Source organism: Schistocerca gregaria, chromosome 6 (assembly GCF_023897955.1).
Source record: "Schistocerca gregaria isolate iqSchGreg1 chromosome 6, iqSchGreg1.2, whole genome shotgun sequence".
Lineage (NCBI taxonomy): Eukaryota > Metazoa > Arthropoda > Insecta > Orthoptera > Acrididae > Schistocerca > Schistocerca gregaria.
Genome location: NC_064925.1, coordinates 331,941,792 through 331,964,704, shown reverse-complemented (window position 1 = coordinate 331,964,704; position 22,913 = coordinate 331,941,792). Strand labels below are relative to the sequence as shown.

Sequence of the window (22,913 nt, the reverse complement as noted above, 5' to 3'; positions counted from 1 at the left end):
CTTTACTGCTACAGGAAAAGACATCATTTTTCACCGTCACACACGCATTTTCCATCGAAACAGGATCGCATGTTTATTGCTGTCATTTCCGAACGTATTTTCAAGACGTGTTGCTGCTCTGGTATTTAAAACCCTATCAAGCTGACACAGCAGACTGTTTTCTATCAGAATTTTGCACTATGCTACACAGAACAGAAAAGATTTTAATTAATTGAAAATCATCACAGAGGGATAGAATAAAGGATGATAGCTTTGTATATAAAATGATTTAGAAGTCACTGTGTACTATTATGTGTGATATATACAAGTAGCAAACTGTTGTGGGGTAAATATATTATAAATCAACTTTTCGAAAAGTGTCCACCTGGTCCGCTTTTCTGATGAATAGTGTAGTCTTTTTTTCGCGGACGGATGCCTTGTCGGCATTAAGGTTCACAGATGAAACTGTAATACCGAAAGAAACAACCAAGATCTACATTTTTTAGCCAAAAGATGTTATTTGAATACTGATGCGTGTAAATCAAGTACGAGGAATGATATAAATGTTCCTGTATCAGACGGCAGGAAACCAGAAAATTTGTTACTAAAAATAACGGAAAAAGTTTCATTACAAACTATCAAACAACTAATATACAAACTATCCAATTTACGCCATATTCCCCTACGTGTAGCACCATATGTCTACAGGGGAGACTGGTGTCGGCCCCCTCATATTGGTTTGCGAAAGTAACGGACAGTGCGAAGACGTCTGTTTTCGCCATTCCATTTATTCATTGTACCCTCCCACAGAAATACTACATTCCAGGCCAAACAACTTACGTGCAGTGGCGAATTCAACACGTCTTGAAGGTCGACGGAAGATGTTGCAAATAACCACCACGATGAGAATCCTAGTATTGCCTCTACTTGTGTAGTATCAACCCACTAGACCACTTGGACCTGTTTAGAGTTAAATACATTGCTCGCAAATATATGAATTTTGAAATAATTTTCAGGCTGCATTAATTGGAAAAAAGAAGCTGTTCAGGTAATTTTACCGGACATCATGAAAATAGAACTGCAGCAATTTTAATGTCACACACTTTATTTGCTAACCGAATTTCTGCCATATAGTTCTCTTTTCGTGTAAGCTCACTTCGCAATACGAATTACTTAGCTCCTTCAGTTTGCTAATGTCATCCACCCACCTTCAAGCCTATCGGCGTTTTCTTATCCAGCGACGAACTTCCTTGAACAATACACCCACCTTCTCCTGGATATGTGTCCTGAGCATCTCAATTTGATTTTCATTACACTCTTAATTATTCCTTTTTCTAGCTCAGTCTATTCCATAACCCATTAGCTTCTTTTCCAGTTTCTCCAAGTGACTCCTTTTGCTCGCTGAGCTTCCACCAGTTTTCGAATTGTTTCCGCATTAAACGGTCATTCCTCACCGTCCTAAATCAAAAGCTAATAACAAAATTTCCTTGTGGCGCAACTGCATGGTACAATTCTTCCAGCTGGACGCACTAAGGCGTTTTGTGCGTCGCTAACCTACCCAGCAATTCTCCTATGAAGAGGGGACCTGCAATTTAAGGTGCAATCCGAAACAGGTGTCGTTCCTGGCTACCTAAGGACATCACACACATCCATGCCCGAGGCAGGATTCGAACCTGCGACCGTAGTAGTCGCACGGTTCCGGACTGCGCGCCGAGAACCGCGAGACCACCGCGGCCGGCGTAGCGTAGGCATGATTATGGTTTTGAATATAGTAATAAGAGGTTGAATGAAATCTTTGTTTCTTATGGCTTTTTATTACTATTTTTATGAAACAAAGTCAAAAATATTCTCAAAGTCAATAAATTCCAGACGAAATAGTTACTCATATACGTTCTTCAACCGTATAGCACCATTCTCGACTTGCAAATGGTTCTTTCTGCTATATGAGCCTCCAAAGGTCTCGTATTCATTTGCTTGATTAAAAGTCTTAAGTTTTTTGTATGTGATTGGTGCAAATTTTAGTGATACATTGTACATTGTAGAGGAGGCTGATAGGTCTGTAGTTTTTTTTTATGCTTTGTATGTCGCTTTTCTTATGAGTAACTACTGGTGCCATAGTTTTCCAGTTTTGGGGAAAGTTTTACCTTCTGAGATATTCTGAAGTTGTTGTTTTCCCAACACAGGAACCAGTTAGTACTGACTTTTTTTCTTGTTGCAAACTGGCATCCAGTTAATGAGATCAAGAAGCTGACTGTATTGTGTAAGCATATTCCGTCACGAAATAATGTCATAAATTTGCTGTGAAGCGAAAGAAACATTGATGCCGGTAGCACGCAGTGCACTATCGATTGTGCGAGCCGACGCTGAAGAGGTTGCTGAGAAAGCAGCTGTTGTGCCCCAGTTCTCGATTTCGGTATTGCTGTGACAGCAGCGCTGTGCTTTCTGTCACTGCGCATTCTGTCACTGCGCAGTGTATTGCTTCGAGTGGGTCCTCCACTGGCACATTAAACTGGTTGAGCGAATGACGGGGCAGTTGTCTTCGTGGCATAGTTTCCCGTAAGTGGAATCCTCACCGGCGGGAAGTGGACCATGTTGGCTGTTAGCCCACGTACATTTCTATCGTCATAATGTTACAGAATGAAATACAGCAGTTTACCATTAAAAGTCATTGAGAGGCAGCCATTTCTATTTGTTGCTCTTTGCAAGTAGTTTGCTGTACTCCCGCATTATCAAACTGAAACTTATGTATGAATGTTGTCGTTAGCCTGAGCCAGTAACATAGGCAGACGATTTATTTGTCCCCTCGCCCCCTCTTTCAAGTCGACAAGCCCGAAATCTTTACGAACATGTAGTTGTTAAGAACACCACAAAAGTTTTACCTTCACACCCACATCATAACCAGTTTGCGGTGTGCACATCGGTTTCCATCTGTAAGTGTGGCCTCCTTCCGGTAAGGTTGACATACCTCTGCGGCGCATGCGCTCTGCGCCTCTTCGAAGTGTGTTATGAGTTCTGTTGCCTGCTGCTACGTCACTTCCCTCTTACCGTGCTGAATTAGCGACCAGGCGCTGGACGAACAATACAATTGTTTACCTTGTTCTCTCTTTGGAGCCCAAACGAAAGGCAGCATATCTTGTCGTTTTACATAGCAATAAGCGTCAAGTAAGACAGAATCAAAAAACTGGAAAACTTTTAGCGTTGGTGGTTTTGGCCGTAATGAGTGTGATCGTTCAACCGAAGTTTAATTACTGTATACCTTCATGTCATCCGAAGTACCTATCTTTAAACATTGTTCGTACTAACTATAGCCACCTTTCGGTGTATGGTACAGGGTACTTTGTGTACCACTGTCACTTCTCCCTTTCCTGCCCCAGTCGGGAATGATTTGCGGGAAGAAAGATCATGGTAAGCCTCCGTGTGAGCTCGAATCTCTTTTACTTTACTTTCATTGTCTTTTCTCGAGGTATAAGTACCTTACGAGGAAGCTATGTATAGGCTGACAGGAACGTACGCCCACTGAACTTCAACAGTAAACCACATAGTGAAGCAGGACTCCTTTTTTTCAGCGTCTGAGACTGGAGTTGGCAGAGCACCTCCGTGACGCTTTCGTGCTTGTCAAATGAATTTGTAACGAAACTCCCTTCTCTTGTGTGGCCTGTTTCCTCTATCAAACCTAGCTGATACTGAACCCAGACTAATGAGCAATATTAAAGTATTGATCGGATGAGCATTTTGTAAGCTACCTCCTTTGCGAGTGGAGTACATTGTTTTAAAATTCTTCCAATGTGTCTGTCTTACCTACGACTAGTTCTATGTGGTCATGCCACTTAAAATCTCTCCACCTCTCATACTCTTTGATATTTTATGAGTGTGACTGCTTCTGCTGATTGTTCAGCAATTGTTTATTCATACAGTAATGGGTCTTTTTGCCTATCTGTGGTCGATATATTACATTTCGTTGAGGGCCAGCTTCCAATCAGTGCACCAAGTGTCGATCCTCTGCAGGTCCTTTATTTCGGTGCAGTTTTCTAGCGTTGAAACTTCTCTGCACAGCAGCATCATCCGCGAATATATCAGGCTGCGAGAGGTTGTGTGTTTCCAGTATTGAGTTACTTAATTGCTTCCGACTTTCGCAGAAGTATTTATAGGACGCATCGAGCGACATGGCGCAGTGATTAACACATTGCACTCGCATACGGGAGAATGACGGTCGAAATTCCCGTCAGGCCATCCAGATTTAGTTTTTCCGTGACTCCTCTAAATCAGTGGAGGCAAATGACGAAATGTTACCTTCCGTAATCCGAGCTTCTATTCCATCTCTAATTACCTCGTTGCCGACAGGACGTCTTTAATCTTCGTACCACCTTGTATAAAACATTGTGACACAGTGTGCGATGACTGTGAACCATCTCATTTGGAATGTGCCTCTGATATTGTAGAACAGCGGAGTACCTGATCTGTACATTCGATATCGACACGTAACAATTGTAAAGTAGAGCAAACTGCCGCAAACACCTTGTTTCAACATACATGTGATTGACCGTGCGAGATGCCCGAAGTCAAAAAAACCATAGTAGTATTAGAAGCATCTGATATTGATCATGTTCTGCCAGCTCACACTGATTGAATGTGCACAGTTGTTTAGACACGTGCGTCATATTAGGGAGGAATGGTCCGACACCCATTCGTGTCGGACCATTCCGCTTTACCTTTTTTTGTATTTTCTGTAAACTATTTGAGAAGAAAGTCGTAATTTTTCCATAAATCAGACCGAGGCCACTGCCCTTCTCCATCCTCATTCAATATGAACTTCTGCTGTATCTCCAATGACCTCAATGTTGTCCTCCTTTCGGGCATTAAAATATAGTAGAGGTATTATTGAAGAGAGGTTACTGATCATCAGTGCATGTGTAGGGGGAAGGGGGGGGGGGGCACAGTAAAACCACAGGAAAACCCCTATAGAGTGCTCTAACGCTGTACAAACGTCATCAGTTGTGTGTACACACACCATGCAGAAGATCTTTAGCTGTATCTAATGAATTTAGTAATGATCCCTTGGTACTCTCAGTTTAAGGAACGGCCTACAATAGGGGTTAATCAGCAAGTGTTGGGTTCTACCACAGATACATCTATTCTGTAATCAAAAAGTTTTCATTCCTCCATCCTGAGCTAAAAAAAAGTGAATGTGTTGGATTTGGGCACATCAAAGTGCAGAATACGTTGCCCTAAGCCGATCATTTTTGTTTTGACGGCTGCGATTCCTTTTCACCAGAAGACCCGTGGTTAGTACGATCGATATGTGTACTCAAGCCAGAGTGGGATTGGGAAGATTGTGTGCCCAGTTCCATTCCAGACATGGCACCCTCGGAGTTACATCTGTTGGGCCGCTTAAAGATTATCTATGGGGAACACACTTTGAAGATGACGAGAGTGTCAGTCATGCAGTCATGCAGTGAAAACATGGCTACGCCAACAGGACAAGAGCTTTCACCAGCAGGGAAACATTCTCTTCCACTATTTTGGCGTACGGCCATAGAGCGTGATGGAGATTACGTTGAAAAATAGGACATGGACAAGACCTGTCGATGTATATTCTCACCAAATTCTGACATAACAATAAATGTGTTCTGAGAAAAAATGTGGGGCATTGCTTATTGAACGACCGTCGTAGTAACATTGAGACGGCTGGTGTTGACCGCTAGGACTTCCGCTGATAGTTTTCCGTTGCCCTTGCACATACGATAGCAGACGCCTCGTGACGGACACATAGTACATGTTTTCTGTAGCCTAATTGATAGCAGCCCATTTTATTACGTCTCTTCAAATCACATTAATCATGGAATGGAAACACACAGCAACAGAAGGTACCAGCGTGACTTCAAACACTTTGTTACAGAAAATGTTCAAAATGTCCTCCGTTAGCGAGGATACACGCATCCACCCTCTGTAGCATGGAATCCCTGGTGCGCTGATGCAGCCCTGGAGAATGGCGTATTGTATCACAGCCGTCCACAATACGAGCACGAAGAGTCTCTACATTTGGTACCGGGCTTGCGTAGACAAGAGCTTTCAAATGCCCCCATAAATGAACGTCAAGAGGGTTGAGGTCAGGAGAGCGTTGAGCCCATGAAACTGGTCCGCCTCTACCAATCCATCGGTCTCACCGAATCTGTTGTTGAGAAGCATACGAACACTTCGATTGAAATGTGCAGGAGCTCCATCGTGCATGAACCACATGTTGTGTCGTACTTGTAAAGGCACATGTTCTAGCAGCACAGGTAGAGTATCCCGTATGAAATCATGATAACGTGCTCCATTGAGCGTAGGTGGAAGAACATGGGTCCCAATCAAGACATCACCAGCAATTCCTGCCCAAACGTTCACAGAAAATATGTGTTCATGACGTGATTGCACAATTGCGTGCGGATTCTTGTCAGCCCACACACGTTGATTGTGAAAATTTACAATTTGATCACGTTGGAATGAAGCCTCATCCGTAAAGAGAACATTTGCACTGACATGAGGATTGACACATTGTTGTATGAACCATTCGCAGAAGTGTACCCGTGGAGGCCAATCAGCTGCTGATAGTGCCTGCACACGCTGTACATGGTACGGAAACAACTGGTTCTCCCGTAGCACTCTCCATACAGTGACGTGGTCAACGTTACCTTGTACAGCAGCAACTTCTCTGACGCTGACATTAGGGTTATCGTCAACTGCACGAAGAATTGCATCGTCCATTGCAGGTGTCCTCGTCGTTCTAGGTCTTCCCCAGTCGCGAGTCATAGGCTGGAATGTTCCGTGCTCCCTAAGACGCCGATCAATTGCTTCGAACGTCTACCTGTCGGGACACCTTCGTTCTGGAAATGTCTCGATACAAACGTACCGCGCCATGGCTATTGCCCCGTGCTAATCCATACATCAAATGGGCATCTGCCAACTCCGCATTTGTAAACATTGCACTGACTGCAGAACCACGTTCGTGATGAACACTAACCTGTTGATGCTACGTACTGATGTGCTTGATGCTAGTACTGTAGAGCAATGAGTCGCATGTCAACACAAGCACCGAAGTCAACATTACCTTCCTTCAATTGGGCCTACTGGCGGTGAATCGAGGAAGTACAGTACATACTGGCGAAAATAAAATGAGCTCTAACATGGAAATTAAGCGTTTCCGGACACATGTCCACATAACATCTTTTCTTTATTTGTGTGTGAGGAATGTTTCCTGAAAGTTTGGCCGTACCTTTTTGTAACACCCTGTATACCGAAAAATGTAGGTAACCTGATTTGTACCTACAGGCTTGGAACCGCCATCAAAAAGGAAAGTAAGGTATGTACATGTATTTTAATAGGGCCTGAGAGGGTCGGTGGTGAGACATGTCGGTGTGTGTTAATAGGGTCTAAGTGGGTCCTTGGAGGAAAGGGAGCAGCTCCTGACAGAGTTGCACGAGGCGGCGGCGGCGCTGTCCGGCAGCTGCGCGCCAGAGGTGTCTCGGCAGGTGGCTGCGGCCGTGGAAGAGGCGGTGGCCAGCTGGCAGGAGACACGCCGCTCGCTGGGCGAGCTGTGCTCGCGCTACCGCCACGCCGTCGACCTCTGGCGCCGCTACAGGGACGCTAGCGACGCCGTGCGCGCCTGGGCAGATCAGCAGTTGCTCGAGGCCGCCGACGCGCCACACGTGGACGCCGACGCCGTTCAGGTCTGTGCCATCTTCTGCTAACCCCTCGAGAGATTGCAGGCGCGCCCCACAACGGACTCGTGGTACCTTCTCCGACAGCTGAAGCGTTTTCAGTGTACGACCACTAACTTATAACCTCGTAAGAGTGCGAACTATCACCGAGCCTAGCAGCAGGTGCGATTCTTTGTGACAAGGTTGGAGATGTAGGAAGCACGAGTGTCCAACCTGTTGTAACAACTTCCAAATAGTTTATCGACTTACAGTGCAGTGTAGTCGATCTAACTTGGTACACCGGTCACTAAATGTACCAGTCACACCAACCAAAATAGCTCATTTCCGCGTACTTTTAAACATCCCACTAAGTACTACACCTTGCACGCAGAACACTCGAAAGACTTATTCAGCCCTATGATAAACACAGGATGTCGCGCAGCTTTCACGTACCCTGTCGCTATCCGGAAAGTAAAATGAAATGATTTAAGAAAATTAATTAGAAAGTTATTTCAAAAGCACGCCCCCTGTATTAACTCTTGGTACTGTTCTCGGCTGTAGGAAGGATGTTCTAAAACTTTTCATTTGAAGGGACGCAACAATTCCTGCGTTCGTCGGAAAGGTGTAGCTCTCCCGTTAGGTTTTCGGTAATTTTTGCTGTCAGCAGCTGCGTCATTATTGTCATAAAATTTCCGTGTCCTGTTAATCAGTATTAATTGAAACTTAAGGTTCTGGATGGTTATTAAAGGTTACCACTTAATTGCGTAGATAATTTTATCTTGGCCACATCAACTTAATGGGCACCTATTAAAATCATATTTTTACAAAATAACAAAAGAGAATACTGCGTGTGGCGTACTACTGTTAGTTAATACATTACTTTTATGAAATTTAATTAGTTCTAACATCTCTATTAAGTTCATAAACTCGAGAACCATTCGAACTGGCTTTATAACCGGGAAATTTAGTGGATTTTCAACTACGTTCAAAAGACTGTAAGATGCAATTATTTCTAGACAGTTCTAGCGAAATAAGGTTCACAAGTAAATAAATAAAAACAAGAGTCAGCGTTGACGTCCAGCATTTCAGACGTCGTAGCGAAGCGATTTTTCTGCACACTCGCGCATTATCTTTGTTGCCAACCCGAATGAACTCAACAAATAACGCTGTTATCAACACCATATAATTTTATTTTTATATATAATTTTATTTCTAGCATTTGTAGACTTAGAGAAAGCTTTTGACAATGCTGACTGGAATACTCTTTTTCAAATTCTAAAGGTGGCAGGGCTAAAATACAGGGAGCGAAAGGCTATTTACAATTTGTACAGAAACCAGAGGCAGTCATAAGAGTCGAGGGGCATGAAAGGGAAGCAGTGGTTGGGAAAGGAGTGAGACAGGGTTGTAGCCTCTCCCCGATGTTATTCAATCTGTATATTGAGCAAGCAGTAAAGGAAACAAAAGAAAAATTTGGAGTAGGTATTAAAATTCATGGAGACGAAGTAAAAACTTTGAGGTTCGCCGATGACATTGCAATTCTGTCAGAGACGGCAAAGGACTTGGAGGAGCAGTTGAACGGAATGAACAGTGTCTTGAAAGGAGGATATAAGATGAACATCAACAAAAGCAAAACGAGGATACTGGAATTTAGTCAAATTAAATCGGGTGATGCCGAGGGAATTAGATTAGGAAATGAGACACTTAAAGTAGTAAAGGAGTTTTGCTATTTGGGGAGCAAAATAACTGATGATGGTCGAAGTAGAGAGGATATAAAATGTAGACTGGCAATGGCAAGGAAAGCGTTTCTGAAGAAGAGAAATTTGTTAACATCGAATATAGATTTAAGTGTCAGGAAGTCATTTCTGAAAATATTTGTTTGGAGTGTAGCCATCTATGGAAGTGAAACATGGACGATAACTAGTTTGGACAAGAAGAGAAAGAAGCTTTCGAAATGTGGTGCTACAGAAGAATACTGAAGATAAGGTGGATAGATCACGTAACTAATGAGGAGGTATTGAATAGGATTGGGGAGAAGAGAAGTTTGTGGCACAACTTGACTAGAAGAAGGGATCGGTTGGTAGGACATGTTCTGAGGCATCAAGGGATCACAAATTTAGCATTGGAGGGCAGTGTGGAGGGTAAAAATCGTAGAGGGAGACCGAGAGATGAGTACACTAAGCAGATTCAGAAGGATGTAGGTTGTAGTAGGTACTGGCAGATGAAGCAGCTTGCACAGGTTAGAGTAGCATGGAGAGCTGCATCAAACCAGTCTCAGGACTGAACAACAACAACATAATTTTATTTGATCGTGTGTGAGACTTGGAGTACACGGACTACAAATCCGAAGATCACAGGTACTATTCCTTGTTTGCTCTATGATGTGACCGTTAATGTGACTCTTTTTCTTGGGAATGCTTTGCGTATGTGAACAAAAATCAAGATTACCCTGATACGGATTTCACATTGTGATATATACCATAAATAAATCGATTTTGAGTACCATGAACCCCAGTTTCTGCGTAACACTTTAGTAGTCCGGCAGGGAGTTTTCTCGTATGCAGGCTTCCTGTGAACTTTTATGTTTATTAACTTTTACAGTAAGCAAAATACTGACGCAAATGCACTTTGGTAGAGTGGAAATTGAAAATGTGAGTAAAATTATTCAAATTTTGGAGTGGGAAGTGTTGCTTGCCTTTTTATTCGCTAATTTCTACACGCATCACAACACTTCATATAGTTTCATTACAATGCCATGCTTTATTTATGCTGTAACGTGTGTGTGTGTGTGTGTGTGTGTGTGTGTGTGTGTGTGTGTGTGTGTGTGTGCGTGCGTACGGGAACAGTGTCTGCAAGTAGTATGAGTGAGTGATCTAAGCCTTTCCACGTGATTTCTTACCGATGTACTTACCAGGAGCCCTTTCATAACAAAAATTCTATCAAAACAGTGTAGCTGAACTTTATTATAAAAGTTGATTGGAGTGCGTACTCATTGATTGCTTATTAAATGAATGTCTGATCACTCGGGAGGTTTTACGCTCCCCAGCTGCCATCACAATACGTTTACCATACTTACACTGCCCCGCGTGTCGTATTTACAGCGTTAATATGCAAACGAAGCGATAATGCTGAAAAAAAGACTGCAGGCAGTGTCATGCTAGTTACTCGATGCCAGTGACCTGTTGCTTCCGCAAATGTCATAAACCGTAGAATGCATCAACTCTAGTGTGAGGAAAGCCGTAAACTTGTCGGATGAAAGATTTCAAAACGTCTGCACGGCCGTTATAAAGGTACTACTATTTTGAGAGCCTGATGCAGCTTTATTTCATGATTTTAAAGTTCGTCCGAGAACCCCACAACTGGACAAGTACAGATTTTGATATTTCAGAAAATCGTACATATCCCATTATTTTGTAACTCTTAGACTGTTCAGCATTATTCCTTCCCGTTAAAATGCCTTTATAAAAATTCTAGTAATCGAGACAGCGAGTAATTTCTTGCTAATTCTTTTCCTGTGACCATTAGTGAATCTTCTACGGAAGTTTCACTTGAATGGTATCCCACAGATAAAGTGAGGTCGTTTGGCTGAATCATCGTCCATGCCGTTTGTTTGTAGTATTACGGGTATATTTGTGCAACGGTATTTTGTGTGCGCTCGTGTGTGTGTGTGTGTGTGTGTGTGTGTGTGTGTGTGTGTGTGTGTGTGTGAGAGAGAGAGAGAGAGAGAGAGAGAGAGAGAGAGAGAGAACTTTTTTTTAATTTCCAGAATTTCAGCAGAGGAAGGAAGGAAATGCAGTAAGCGTATTAGGTAAGTAGCAGCAAAGCGTTGTAGATTGTCTCGCTGAAAGGGATATGTCAAATGTTATACAGCAAAGCCAGCTTCCTTCAGCTTTGTAATACGTCCCTGTTCCGTCAGGACGTGTTGCGGTTAACCTCCGCTGTACGATAACAGTTGAGAAAGTCTTGACACTGAAATAAAGCACTCTTGACACACTTTCTGCGATCTTTTTTTGCAAAAGAAGGCTTGCACGTCATCGAGGAACGTAAATGAACGGACTAATCTTCCTGTGTAAACAGATGATCTACAAAGATTGTACTATCATATAACTTGCGAAGAACGTTCTGGAGAACGGAATCTGCCCCTTCTTTCATTATATCGAGCGACTGGTGCGATATTACGACACAGGACCCACATTCGGAAAGACAGCGATTCGTATCCTCGTCTCACCATCAAGACTTACTTTGTACCACGAATTTCTTTCCATCCGTGTCCAATTCGAAATAGCGCTCCGTGTCTAATGGTCTCGTCGTGGACTGGACTTTTAACTGTGATCTTCATATGTTTTGTTTTCCTTCCTCCGACTGTCAGTTAACGTGGAAAGTTTAGATTGTAAGACGCGTAATTGAGGTTCGTTAACTGCGTTCTCTCTAGGTGAGTCGAGGTAGTAGTGTGTGTGTGCGGTGGCTTTAGTGGGACTTCCCAAGTGGACTCTTGGTTCATTCAGTGCACTTTGCATAAAAAAAGCCTGCGATGGAAGCATTTGTCCTCAATTTTTTTTCACCTCGCAGTCTATCAGAACCTTGGACATTTGTATGAGAATTCTTTTCGTCACTGTAACTACCATCGTTTCCCAGATTTTTTTTTTACTGCGTTGGTGATTTATATTTGTAACGTGGGCAACTGGTCACCCATGATTTTCAAAACTCGTCGCGGGAAAGTATATGGATTACTATATGCAGGTCAGCAACTAAATCCGTATTAGATTGCTGGTCACACCGTAGAAAGTTTCCGGCCTTACTTAATAGGCGACGTGCACTGCCGATCCACGTGGGTGGCATGTCGCCATGCTTTCCATATTCGTTGGATATAATGCGAACAAGCGAACCTCATCTAATAACTGCTGCGAGGACACATCCGCAGTGATGTTCTGCAAACACCGTGTGTCCTGTTTTAGTATCATATCTGATAGGTAAACGGCACCTACGATGTTCATTTCTCCGTAACTCGTGCAAGCGCCATGTACCTAAAATTTCATACCGTATTCAAGCCTGGGTCTCTCTTTGTAATTTTTGCCACCTACACCTCCCACCATTACCAAAGTCTCATTACTTCTGCCGACTTCAGTTATTTTGTTGATTGAATCGCAGAATTCACCTCCTACTTTAATCGTTTCCTAACTTGTTTTCTTCAGCGTCACCTTTCTAATTAGACTACTCTCCATTACCTTTGTTTTAAAGTCATCAGTGTTAATCTTATAACCTCTTTCGAGACTGCATAAATGGTGTTTCAAGTACTTTGCCTTCTCAGACCTTGTAACTTCACTGAAAAACCTAAAAGTTTTTATTTCATTTCTCTATACTTTAATTCCCCTTCCAGATTTCTCCTTAGTTTCCCTAATTGCTTTCTCAGTGTGCATACTGAATTACATCAGGAATAGTCGACAACCCTGTCCCAGTCACTCCTTTATTACTTCCTTCATTTCATGTCTCTTGACTCTTAGTAGTCGTCTGGTTTTGTTATGTAGTTTTTATATTCATATACCATGGGTATTCCTCACGCCCTCTCCTCTCTCTCGCCATTGCACTTACCCAGTTAAGAAAAAGAAGAGAGAAATATATGAGTGGATATAGTAAAGATTAGATGAGCAGGTCTGTACGAAGGGGGTTAACCGCTGCAATAGGGCAATCGAGCCATTTGTAACAGGTAACTGAAATCATTAGCACTGGAAGGCGCTGAAAGAAAACTGTTTCTCTGGAGACGACGGGCATAAAATTAGTTGCAGCGGTGTGACTAAGGGGAGCGCCTGTGTATCTCATTTCGCGGTCGTGTACGGCGGAAATTCCGGGGCAGCAGCATTTGGTTTGAGTCACGAGCGCAAATAAGCGGGAGATGTGTGTGGCGCTCGGCCTCCCTCCTTATCTTTGTATGTGTACGCTCCACAGGGCTCAGACGAGGCCATCACGTTCCTACGGCCCTCTCCCAGGCCATGTCCCTCTTCTTAGACCAACAACAACAGCCCAGTCTTCAGGAAGGGGGAGGCGAGTGTTAGGCGCCGAGTTAAAGGCGCATTATTTAACACACGGGTTTTCTTGTTTCACAAGGGAAGCGTGCACACAGTGGGTCACAGACTTTGCTCATCCTTCGCGAAACTGTAGGATATTCTTAGATGTGACAAAAGCTGCCCCAGTAGGACGCAATTCACAAGCATATTGGAGAAATCAGATTCAAAGTTTTACGAGCATGATGAATACCGTACGAGGACATGATGAATACCGTACGAGGACATGAGAGGTAGAGATGCGGCGTTAAAGCAACCAGCTAAGGCGGAAGATCAAGCAGCCCGCGCACGCTCAGTATCAATGACACAATGATAGCCTGTCAGTATGTTGCGCGAAAGTACGAGGCCCCGTGTTACCGCCGTCAGACCTGAAGGCTGCATTGTATAGAACAACAAGGCGCCAATGGGAAGAGCAGTATCAGTCATCAGTACGTAGTTAAGGGAAATATATTAACAAATACAGCCATACGTTCTTTCGAAGCGAAGAAAACGCCTTCAAGTTCCGTACTTCAAATGAGATTTGATCATAGGTTATTCCCCAACCATCTTCACCGAATAGAGGTTCGGTATCATTCTTATTGTGAATATGAGAGAGTAACAGTGAGATGCAAAACTTTTTTTTTCTAGAATGTAAACTGTATGCGCACCAGAAAATTGGCTTTATACAATAGTAAATGAGACGTCCTCAACCATTACAAAATACACGGTACAATGTAGTGAACGACAGTAAATATTTTTAAAACTCTGTAGTCTTTTTCAGAATGTATCGCAAACCGTTAACACTGATCTCATTATTATGCGATAAATGCTGAACGTGTGAGGGGTGCTTTAAAAGCCTGCCCGTACTGCGTACAAGTAATTTTTTTTTTTTTAAATGCTGTACCAGACTCCTGTATCGCTACAATGAATCACGTTCTCTTGGAAAGGGATTAAGGTGTTCAGTAGGTACCTGCAAATATAAACCTCGGTCTCTCGACATTGCGTGAGAAGCACATCCTACTAGAACAGCATTAGTTATTTCTAAGTCTGGACTACAACAATGCAAAATATAAGCAAAGTCGGTGACCTGTTGTCAGTGTCTCCATTCAGGGTTCTTCAGCATGGAACTTGTATCATCGGAGTTGGTTCTAGGGCATTGACAAAGAAATTCTTGAAGCGAGGAAATTCTTTGTGGTGATTTCGTTACATCCATTTGATAGAGATCTTCGGAGAATCGCATACACAGATTCTATAGGACATTCTATCACATAGGTCCGCAGCTACCAGTTGTCGTGGTTTCGCCTCCAATCAAATTGTCTCTCAACGAGAAATGTTTATAATTTCGTTCCTTACATCCATTTGCTAGAGGCCTTTGGAGAATCATATACACAGATTCTAGAGGACGTTCCATCTCGTAGGTCCGCAGTTACCAGTTTTCATGGTTTCGCCTACAATCAAGTTGTCTCTCTCTGGTCGGCCGCTGTGGCCGAGCGTTTCTAGGCGCTTCGGCCCGGAACCGCGCGACCGCCACGTTCGCAAGTTCGAATACTGCCTTCGGGCATGGATGTGTGTGGTGTCCTTAGGTTAGTTAGGCTTAAGTAGTTCTAAGTTCTAGGGGACTGATCATCTCAGATGTTAAGTCCCATAATGCCCAGAGCCATGTCTACCATTTTGTCTCTCTAAGCAATGTTTGTAATTCCGTTCGTGAGAAAATTTTCACGAAAAACCCGCTTCTTGTAGAGAGGTCTTGCGCTTAATTTTGACAGCTTCTGATTATGAGATCTTGATACTTCTGAGGCACTGAGAACCTCAATCATGATCATCGAAAAACCGTGTACAGATCTAGGTCACACACTTGTTAGGACAGCATCTTGAGGAAGCAGGGTCGGATACCCGGTTATTCTGTTTTAGGACTCCATAGTGCCCTTAAATCACTTTGGGCGAGTGGCAAGTAGGTTTCTCCTAGGTCCGATTTGGCCAATAGGGACGGGTGCTCAGTATCTATTAACCTCTTGGACGTTGAACCATAACGCCCTCCCAACTGTTACAGGATTTACAAGTTAAATCCATTAAGAAATTGGACCACGAGGCGAAAATACGATAAGAGTCGGGGCGTGGCAGCGACAGATTCCCTTTAAGGGCCGTGGCGGTCCACAGGCGATCGATGCGGACGGGCTGCGCCCATCTGCACCGTAGCAGCCTCCTCCAGTCGCCGTGCGACCACCGACAGCGTCACGTCGCGTCTCTGCTGTCGGGTGATCAACCTGGTGCATGGTACATATACTAGCAACATTCGCCTTTATTTCTCACCGTAGTGTCACGCTTGGACTCCTGTCGATTTCGCAGGCATCTCCTCTGTAAATTGCCCTGTCGGCAACACGTCGACACGACGCCTGCGAATAGCCAGTAGTGCGTGTTCCTTAGCGAATTATCTGTGGCTTCTCACCTCATGATCTGATCTTTCAACCTAAGGATGGCTGACTCCCACTCTGCTCGCTATAACTGGTGATTTAAAAACTAATTGCACGCATGACCTTCCTAAAATTCTCTTTTCATCGATATCTTTTAGCCGCTGCATCACGGCAGCAGCGTCTCCGTATGGAACCTTCATCCCATTGCATCTCGGACGCTGTCCTACGTTTGTTAATCAGGGAGTAGTCGTGAGAAAGTTCCTCCCAAGAAAATTTCCCGTCAGTCTGTTGGTGACCCAGCCGTTGCCGGTCATCTAGTGATAAGTTGGGCAAATATTGACCTCTGTCTCCGTGATGAGGGTCTCGGTCGGACGGCGACCGTTAGTCTGTTCCCTAACCCAGTATCGAGTTCGTCTTCTTCGAATGCAGGTAGTTATTTCGTGTCAACGCGTATTTGTGGATGGTATTTTGCCAATGCAGCTGTTAGTTCATCTGACGTAACCGGATAGCGGCTACATCCACGTTGCACATCGTGTATCGATCTGCAGTCCACGAGTGTCCCACAAACTGGCCAAGCGTATCAGTAAGTCGACCGACGTTGTCATGTAATTATGTGTAGATTTTTTTATTCGCAGGCAAAGCAGCGTGTTTCATCTCTATATTGCAGAAAATTCATGGCTTGACAGTTGTGCTCCATATTGTAGATGCCATTTGATACCTAGTTACAAACCCAACTTTTCGTGAATTACATTTGCATGGATGCAACTTTTCGGTAGAGTGAGTCCGCTTTTCGACGACATTAGTGACGTTTTTAGTTTTGCGTTGGCTCCAGCTTTTCTGATGTGATGTCACTGAAGCGTGTTTCATCATTGCATTACAGTACCTTGTAGGTTACAAGTTTTGTACATGGTATTTAAATTCGTATTCATGCCGCGATGTTACTGTGTGTTGGTTCATCATTGTCAGTTTTTAAATTTATAACTGTTTTTACTTTCTAATATTTAGTCGCGAGCTAGTGACGCTTTAAACCTCACTAGATCTTGAATATTTGAATTTGACGCGTTTGTTGTAAATAAGAGAAGAATTATTGCTGTGTCGGAAATCATCATAAAAGCCTTAAAACATTGATTGGAACCTACAGGCACGTTTCTTTCTTCCTCATTTATCGTTATGAGCATTCCTCCTGTTCAATATGCTGAGTAGTTACTTGCGAAGTGCGCATTTAAAATGTCGTGTTCTTGCGACGCCGTGCAGCGGACTCATTTAGTTAGATTTCCAAGGATGACAGCCTTTCGCTTTATTTCCTCTCGTCGAAGTCTGCAGTAGCACGCATGTGTCTTTTGTGTCAGTATATTACAGCGATAGTTTTTTCTTTCTTTTGATTTAGTTATGTGGGTGATGTAACGATTGTTCTGTTATATTAAAAAGCGGTAGCATGTCGACAGATTTAAAATTTTATGTTAGGTATGGTTTAGTTGCGTGACCAGTTATTTTATCTATATTCCACATCACGCTATTGCAATTTTTGAAAATATTTTAAATGAACACAACGTGTTTGTGCAGTTTCAGGGGTATCCCACAATAAACATAAAAACTGTTTTCCATTGTCCCGTTGTCCGTTTGCTGTACCTAAGCTGAAAACAATATATTATTTTAATAATTGTTCGTAATCATTATGCTACAAAAAAGTAGATATTTTAACTTACCCGTAAGTTGTGTGACAGTGTACAACTGAGGTAGCGAAAAGCTGAAATATGTGTAACGATTTGTACGAAGGTGGATCACAGCTATTTGTTCTCGTGTACGGACTCAATGCCTGGACGGTTTTCTTGTAAGCGTCACGTCATTTCCTTCTTCCATGATTATTTTTGATTATTTTGCAACTGAGTTCGTTCTGTGTCTGTAATGGCCTTGTCATCGACGGGATGTTGTCAGTTTAGCCCCCCTACCGCTTCTTTATGAATCAAGACGGCTGCATGGCACAATGACATTATTTTCCGTGCGTAGTTTTGATCTTTCAAAAGGGTTTGTAGCCTCGTAGGTTTGCTCTGTAAGGATGCAATGAAGGGAAAAAAAAGGACGGAAGGACACAGGCTAATATCCCATCGTTTTTAGTGTAATCTATTATCTGGTCAATGACAAGGAAAGGAATGTTATGTGGATTTCTAGACCCACAGCCGCCTGAATTAATGTAGAAAAACAACGGAATGTCGTAAGTGGAGCAGGCGGACGAGATTGGAATAATAGGATTCAAGTATATTGACAAGGGTACCATTTTTCTCCATAATCTCCGTGTCAAATAATTCGTCTCTCTCTCTCTCTCTCCCTCCCTCTCCCTCTCCCTCCCTCTCTACTCCCTCCCTCTCCCCTCCCCTCCCACCCTAGTATTGGGCTTTTCCATCCAGTATACATATTAGGTAGTTGCCTACCGGTACGCAAAATATTTACTCCCAATTACTGGGATTAAAATTTAAAAAAGATCGAATAAAGAGCAAGATACGAACGTTTCTGCTGCGTATGCCCTCATCATATCTGTAAAAAGCGTAGTAAGTCTTCGATCGTCCACTCATGTATGTTAAGCCCATCCGGTAAATTTAGGTCAAATGATAAATCACACAAATTTGAAAGTTATCGATTCAATGAAATACCAAGGCATTAAAATTGCAAAGGACGTTAATTGGAAAAGTCAAATAGCAGAAGTTGTGGAGAGGGCAAACCGAAGACTGCGTTTTGAGTGTAAAACAATTAACAGAATGCAACACATGTACTTAAGAGACTGCCCGCACTACGCTTGGTCGTCATCTTGTATTGTCGCGCGGTAGGTTTCCTTACCACATAGGATTGACGGAGAACATTGAAAAAATTCAAAGAAGGGGAGCATGTTTTTAAAGCCCAAAATCAGGGGATAAAATGTGACATATGTGATAAGCGAATAGAGGTGGCAATCATTAAAACGAAGATGTTTTTCGTTACGGAGTTATCTTCTCACGAAATTTCAGTCACCAGCTTCCTTCTTTTGTTGACCCCCATCATCGTAATAAAAGAAGGGGAATCAGATCTCGCACGGGAAGATTTAGTTGTTGATGAGAAAACGCGTTAGTGTTTATGACGTGAGTCCCTTGTCACTATTAGCCTAGGAGAAGAGAGAGAGCTTATATTTTTAACGAGTCAGTAGTTATTTAAGGTTAAGTAGTTACGTGACTCAGGCACGATGCAGTAATATTAATTTCTGCCGTAACGTTTCTTTGGGAAGCTACGGTAAATGACAGTTCAATCATCTGCAGTGAAAACCCGTTTTGTACCCAGAGCCGGTTCGAAAACATTTTTCTCCACAAGCAAAATATCATTTGGCGCCCACACCCTTATACTCCCTTTTCCGTCGTGTGCTTTCAGCCGTGTCTGGTTTCGCTAGTAATTGTGATACAGGCTGTATAAAAATCTTGTGATTGGGCACTCTTCTCAACTTTATTCCACAAGCGGTAGCTACTAATTGTGATACGTTCTGTACAGCAATGTCACAGTTGTGGCGCCCTCTCAGCGTGGCGTCCCAAGCGACGGGACGTGCATGTTTATGCTCTCGTCACGAACAGAGTTAGGCGCAAGTTAGGGCAGTCTAGGTTTGTAGTGTGCGCTGTCGGAACAACAGATCAGACACTTTGTAGGAAACTCAAGGGACCCAGTCCTGCGCACAGGCTGAGAGGCAGAACCATAACGAGGCGACCCTGCGGCCTGGCAGAACTGGCAAAAACGCCATCTCCCGGTTTCTCCGTAAAACTATTTTTTCTGTAGTTTTTTCTATACCGGGTTAGCAAATTTTATGATTAGGCGTGATATAAATGAAGCATTCTTGTTCATATTATTAACCAGACAAAGAACGCTTGTTCGTGAATTCTTTCCATAGAAGATCATATCAGCTCAAACTTGGGAACACAAAGTACTTGTTGTAGGGGCAAATGAATTACATATCCCGCCCATACTGTTTGTTTACTTTCTCCATCGTCACATCTGCACACGTGGATCAGAATAACAGAGTGATTGACAAGTAGTTGTTTGCAGAAGAGCTGCCGTACCAGTAGCCAACCAGAGGACGAACTTGGTCGTGCCTTCTGTTTAGTTCATCTTTGTCATATCGCTCTGCAGTCAATTCGTGATTCGTTTATCAGACGCAGAAAAATGTCTGCAGCTAATAGCGAAAGTGATCAGCGTAGTGATATGGATATTACGATCCTGCAACGCAAGCTCAGTAGTGCAGGTTAACAGAAAACGCAGGAAAGAATTCAGTACTGAATTGTAAAAACGTTGCTGTCACAGCCACATTCAGTCTGCAGGTGTCGGCGAACCGCCAGCACCACCCCTTTCCGTGTCCGCCGATCACTTCGTTATTCCGTCTCAGATACAGTGTGTTTAAGCTGACCGGACAGCTCCCTAGTCCTGAACCTTTAGAAGTCCGAAGACGTCGTCCGTTAGTGATTTCTGTATTGAAGGATAGAAAGGAAGAGAGGGTTTACCATCACGTCGACATCGAGCCCGTTGCTGTCTGAGAACGAGCTCCGATGTTGTCAAGGATCGGGAAGGAAATCGGCCGTGCCCTTTCAAAGAAACCAAGTCGGCGTTTGCTTGTAGTGATTTAGGAAAATGACGGAAAACGTAAATCTGCATGGCCCGACACGGGTCTGAATAGTTGTCATCCCGAATGGAAGTCCAGTGTGGTAACCACTGCGCAACCTCGCTCTGTGATTTCTTTGTGGCTGCAGCCAACCTTATCTAGCTGAGTATACTGTGTAAAGCAGTCATTGGTGACAGCTGTGCTTCTGTCTTGTACGGCATTGTCATTGTATTTCGCACTGTTCCCTTTGATGGTATTAAGTGTGCGTAATTCAGCATTAAACATGGCAGCACATAAGACAATTTCATCATTATGAGGGTACTGATCACATACGTTTAACCTATCTTTACACCCGTTGCGTTCGCGGTAGCTCGAACCACAGGTTAAGGTGCGTACTGTGCAGGGCCTCTCCACGTGGGGGTCAGTGCGTGTGGGGGAGGGGGGCTACATTCCTCAACTTCCGTCAGCCCCTCCTCCGGCATCACCCATCTTACTGTGTAAACATACTTTATAGCTCCAGTCCCCAGCCGACAAAAATAACGTGCTTGCTTTTGCTGCCGCTCATTGACTTTTGAGATCCAACAACACCGTCTGAAGTAGCAGCGAGATCTCCAGTATTGAATGTGAGCGGGTTGTGTAGATGGAAGACGTGTGAACCGAGCACGCTATTGCCACATAAACAACGTTCGCTATAGAATTCGGCCGTAGTAGTTCGTTTATGCTACTTGGACATAATGACACCACAGTCTTATACATACAGTCGCGACACACACTGCTGCGAAAGTTATTACCCTGTGACAGTTGGAGCGACACTAACGCTCCAGCGGTGTGAAAGCCAGTTACCTGCCTCGTAAGGACAACGTGCGTTTTTAATTAGTTTTCTACTTAACTAACAAAATAGTTGTTACGTTTTGCGCTACATGCATTAGTAAATTTCCAAGAGTCATAAATTAACGCGAAACAAATGTAAAAACGACCAAATTTCACTGATTCAGTGGCACAAACTGCAACTTACCATGAAGAAATACTTTGGAATAGCTGTATAATTGGAGTATGCTCGTAGGAATGCAAGGGAATATAAACAAATATTTCATGCTTGAGAAGAATGAATCTCTGTTGTTGTTATTATTATGATCAGGAGTTTTCTTGACACACAAAAATTGTTTGTAGTGTCTAATGATTTGCCCATTGCTACAATTCACACGAATTCCCAATAAATGAATATTTTTGCAAATATAATTACTTTTGTGTCAAAAGCGAATATGTTGAATGAAGATTCTTGGAGTTGCTGATTCAGATGTAGAACTATTGTGAAATTTCGTTTTTATCGACATTCGTTTGTTTTCATCGATGACTGGGCGCTGATAACCTCGCTGTTGGGCCAATAAGTTCCCAAACCACACACACACTTCTTCAGTGTCGGTTAAGAGTTTGATTTCCTTTGACGTATTATTGTCACGTCTGTGTGGCTTTCTCTTCAGCTAAAGATGTGGTGACTTATTTTGTACGTTACATAATGTGAGTCCTACATTCAGCACATGTTTCCTTACGTTTCACATTGACTGATTTGGATGAATGTATAGCGAAAACACTTTGCTTTGTTGGATAGATGTATGACATCTTTCTGGAAGAGGTCATGTCTTCGGATGCTTACTGGCATCTTCAGTAAATATCTATACAGGGTGGTCCACCGACAGTGACCGGTCCAAATATCTCACGAAATAAGCAGCAAACGAAAAAACTACAAAGAACGAAACTCGGCTAGCTTGAAGGGTAAAACCAGATGGCGTTGTGGTTGGCCCGCTAGATGGCGCTGCCATAGGTCAAATGGATATCAGCCGCGTTTTTTTTTTAAATAGGAACCCCCATTTTTTATTACACATTCGTGTAGTACGTAAAGAAATATGAATGTTTTAGTTGGAGCACTTTTTCCCTTTCTGATAGATGGCGCTGTAATAGCCACAAGCGTATAAGTACGTGGTATCACGTACATTCCTCCAGTGCGGACGGTATCTGCTTCGTGATACATTACCTATGTTAAAAAGGACCGTTTACCAATTGCGGAAAAGGTCGATATCGTGTCGATGTATGGCTATTGTGATCAAAATGGCCAACGGGCGTGTGCTATGTGTGCTGCTCGGTATTCTGAACGACAACATCCAAGTGTCTGGACTGTTCGCCGGTTAGTTATTTAAGGAAACAGGTA

At 43.1% G+C, this 22,913-nt stretch overlaps 1 protein-coding gene across 6 annotated transcripts in view; it reads left to right on the top strand.

The window, feature by feature from the left end:
* LOC126278964 (muscle-specific protein 300 kDa) overlaps positions 1 to 22,913 on the top strand; it is a 1,270,985-nt gene that overhangs the window by 1,199,435 nt on the left and 48,637 nt on the right. For all 6 annotated transcript variants that reach the window (XM_049979256.1, XM_049979254.1, XM_049979257.1 and 3 more), the window contains one exon: positions 7,386 to 7,685. In XM_049979256.1, coding sequence (XP_049835213.1) covers positions 7,386 to 7,685 — 300 coding nt within the window. The remainder of the gene's footprint in view (positions 1 to 7,385; positions 7,686 to 22,913) is intronic.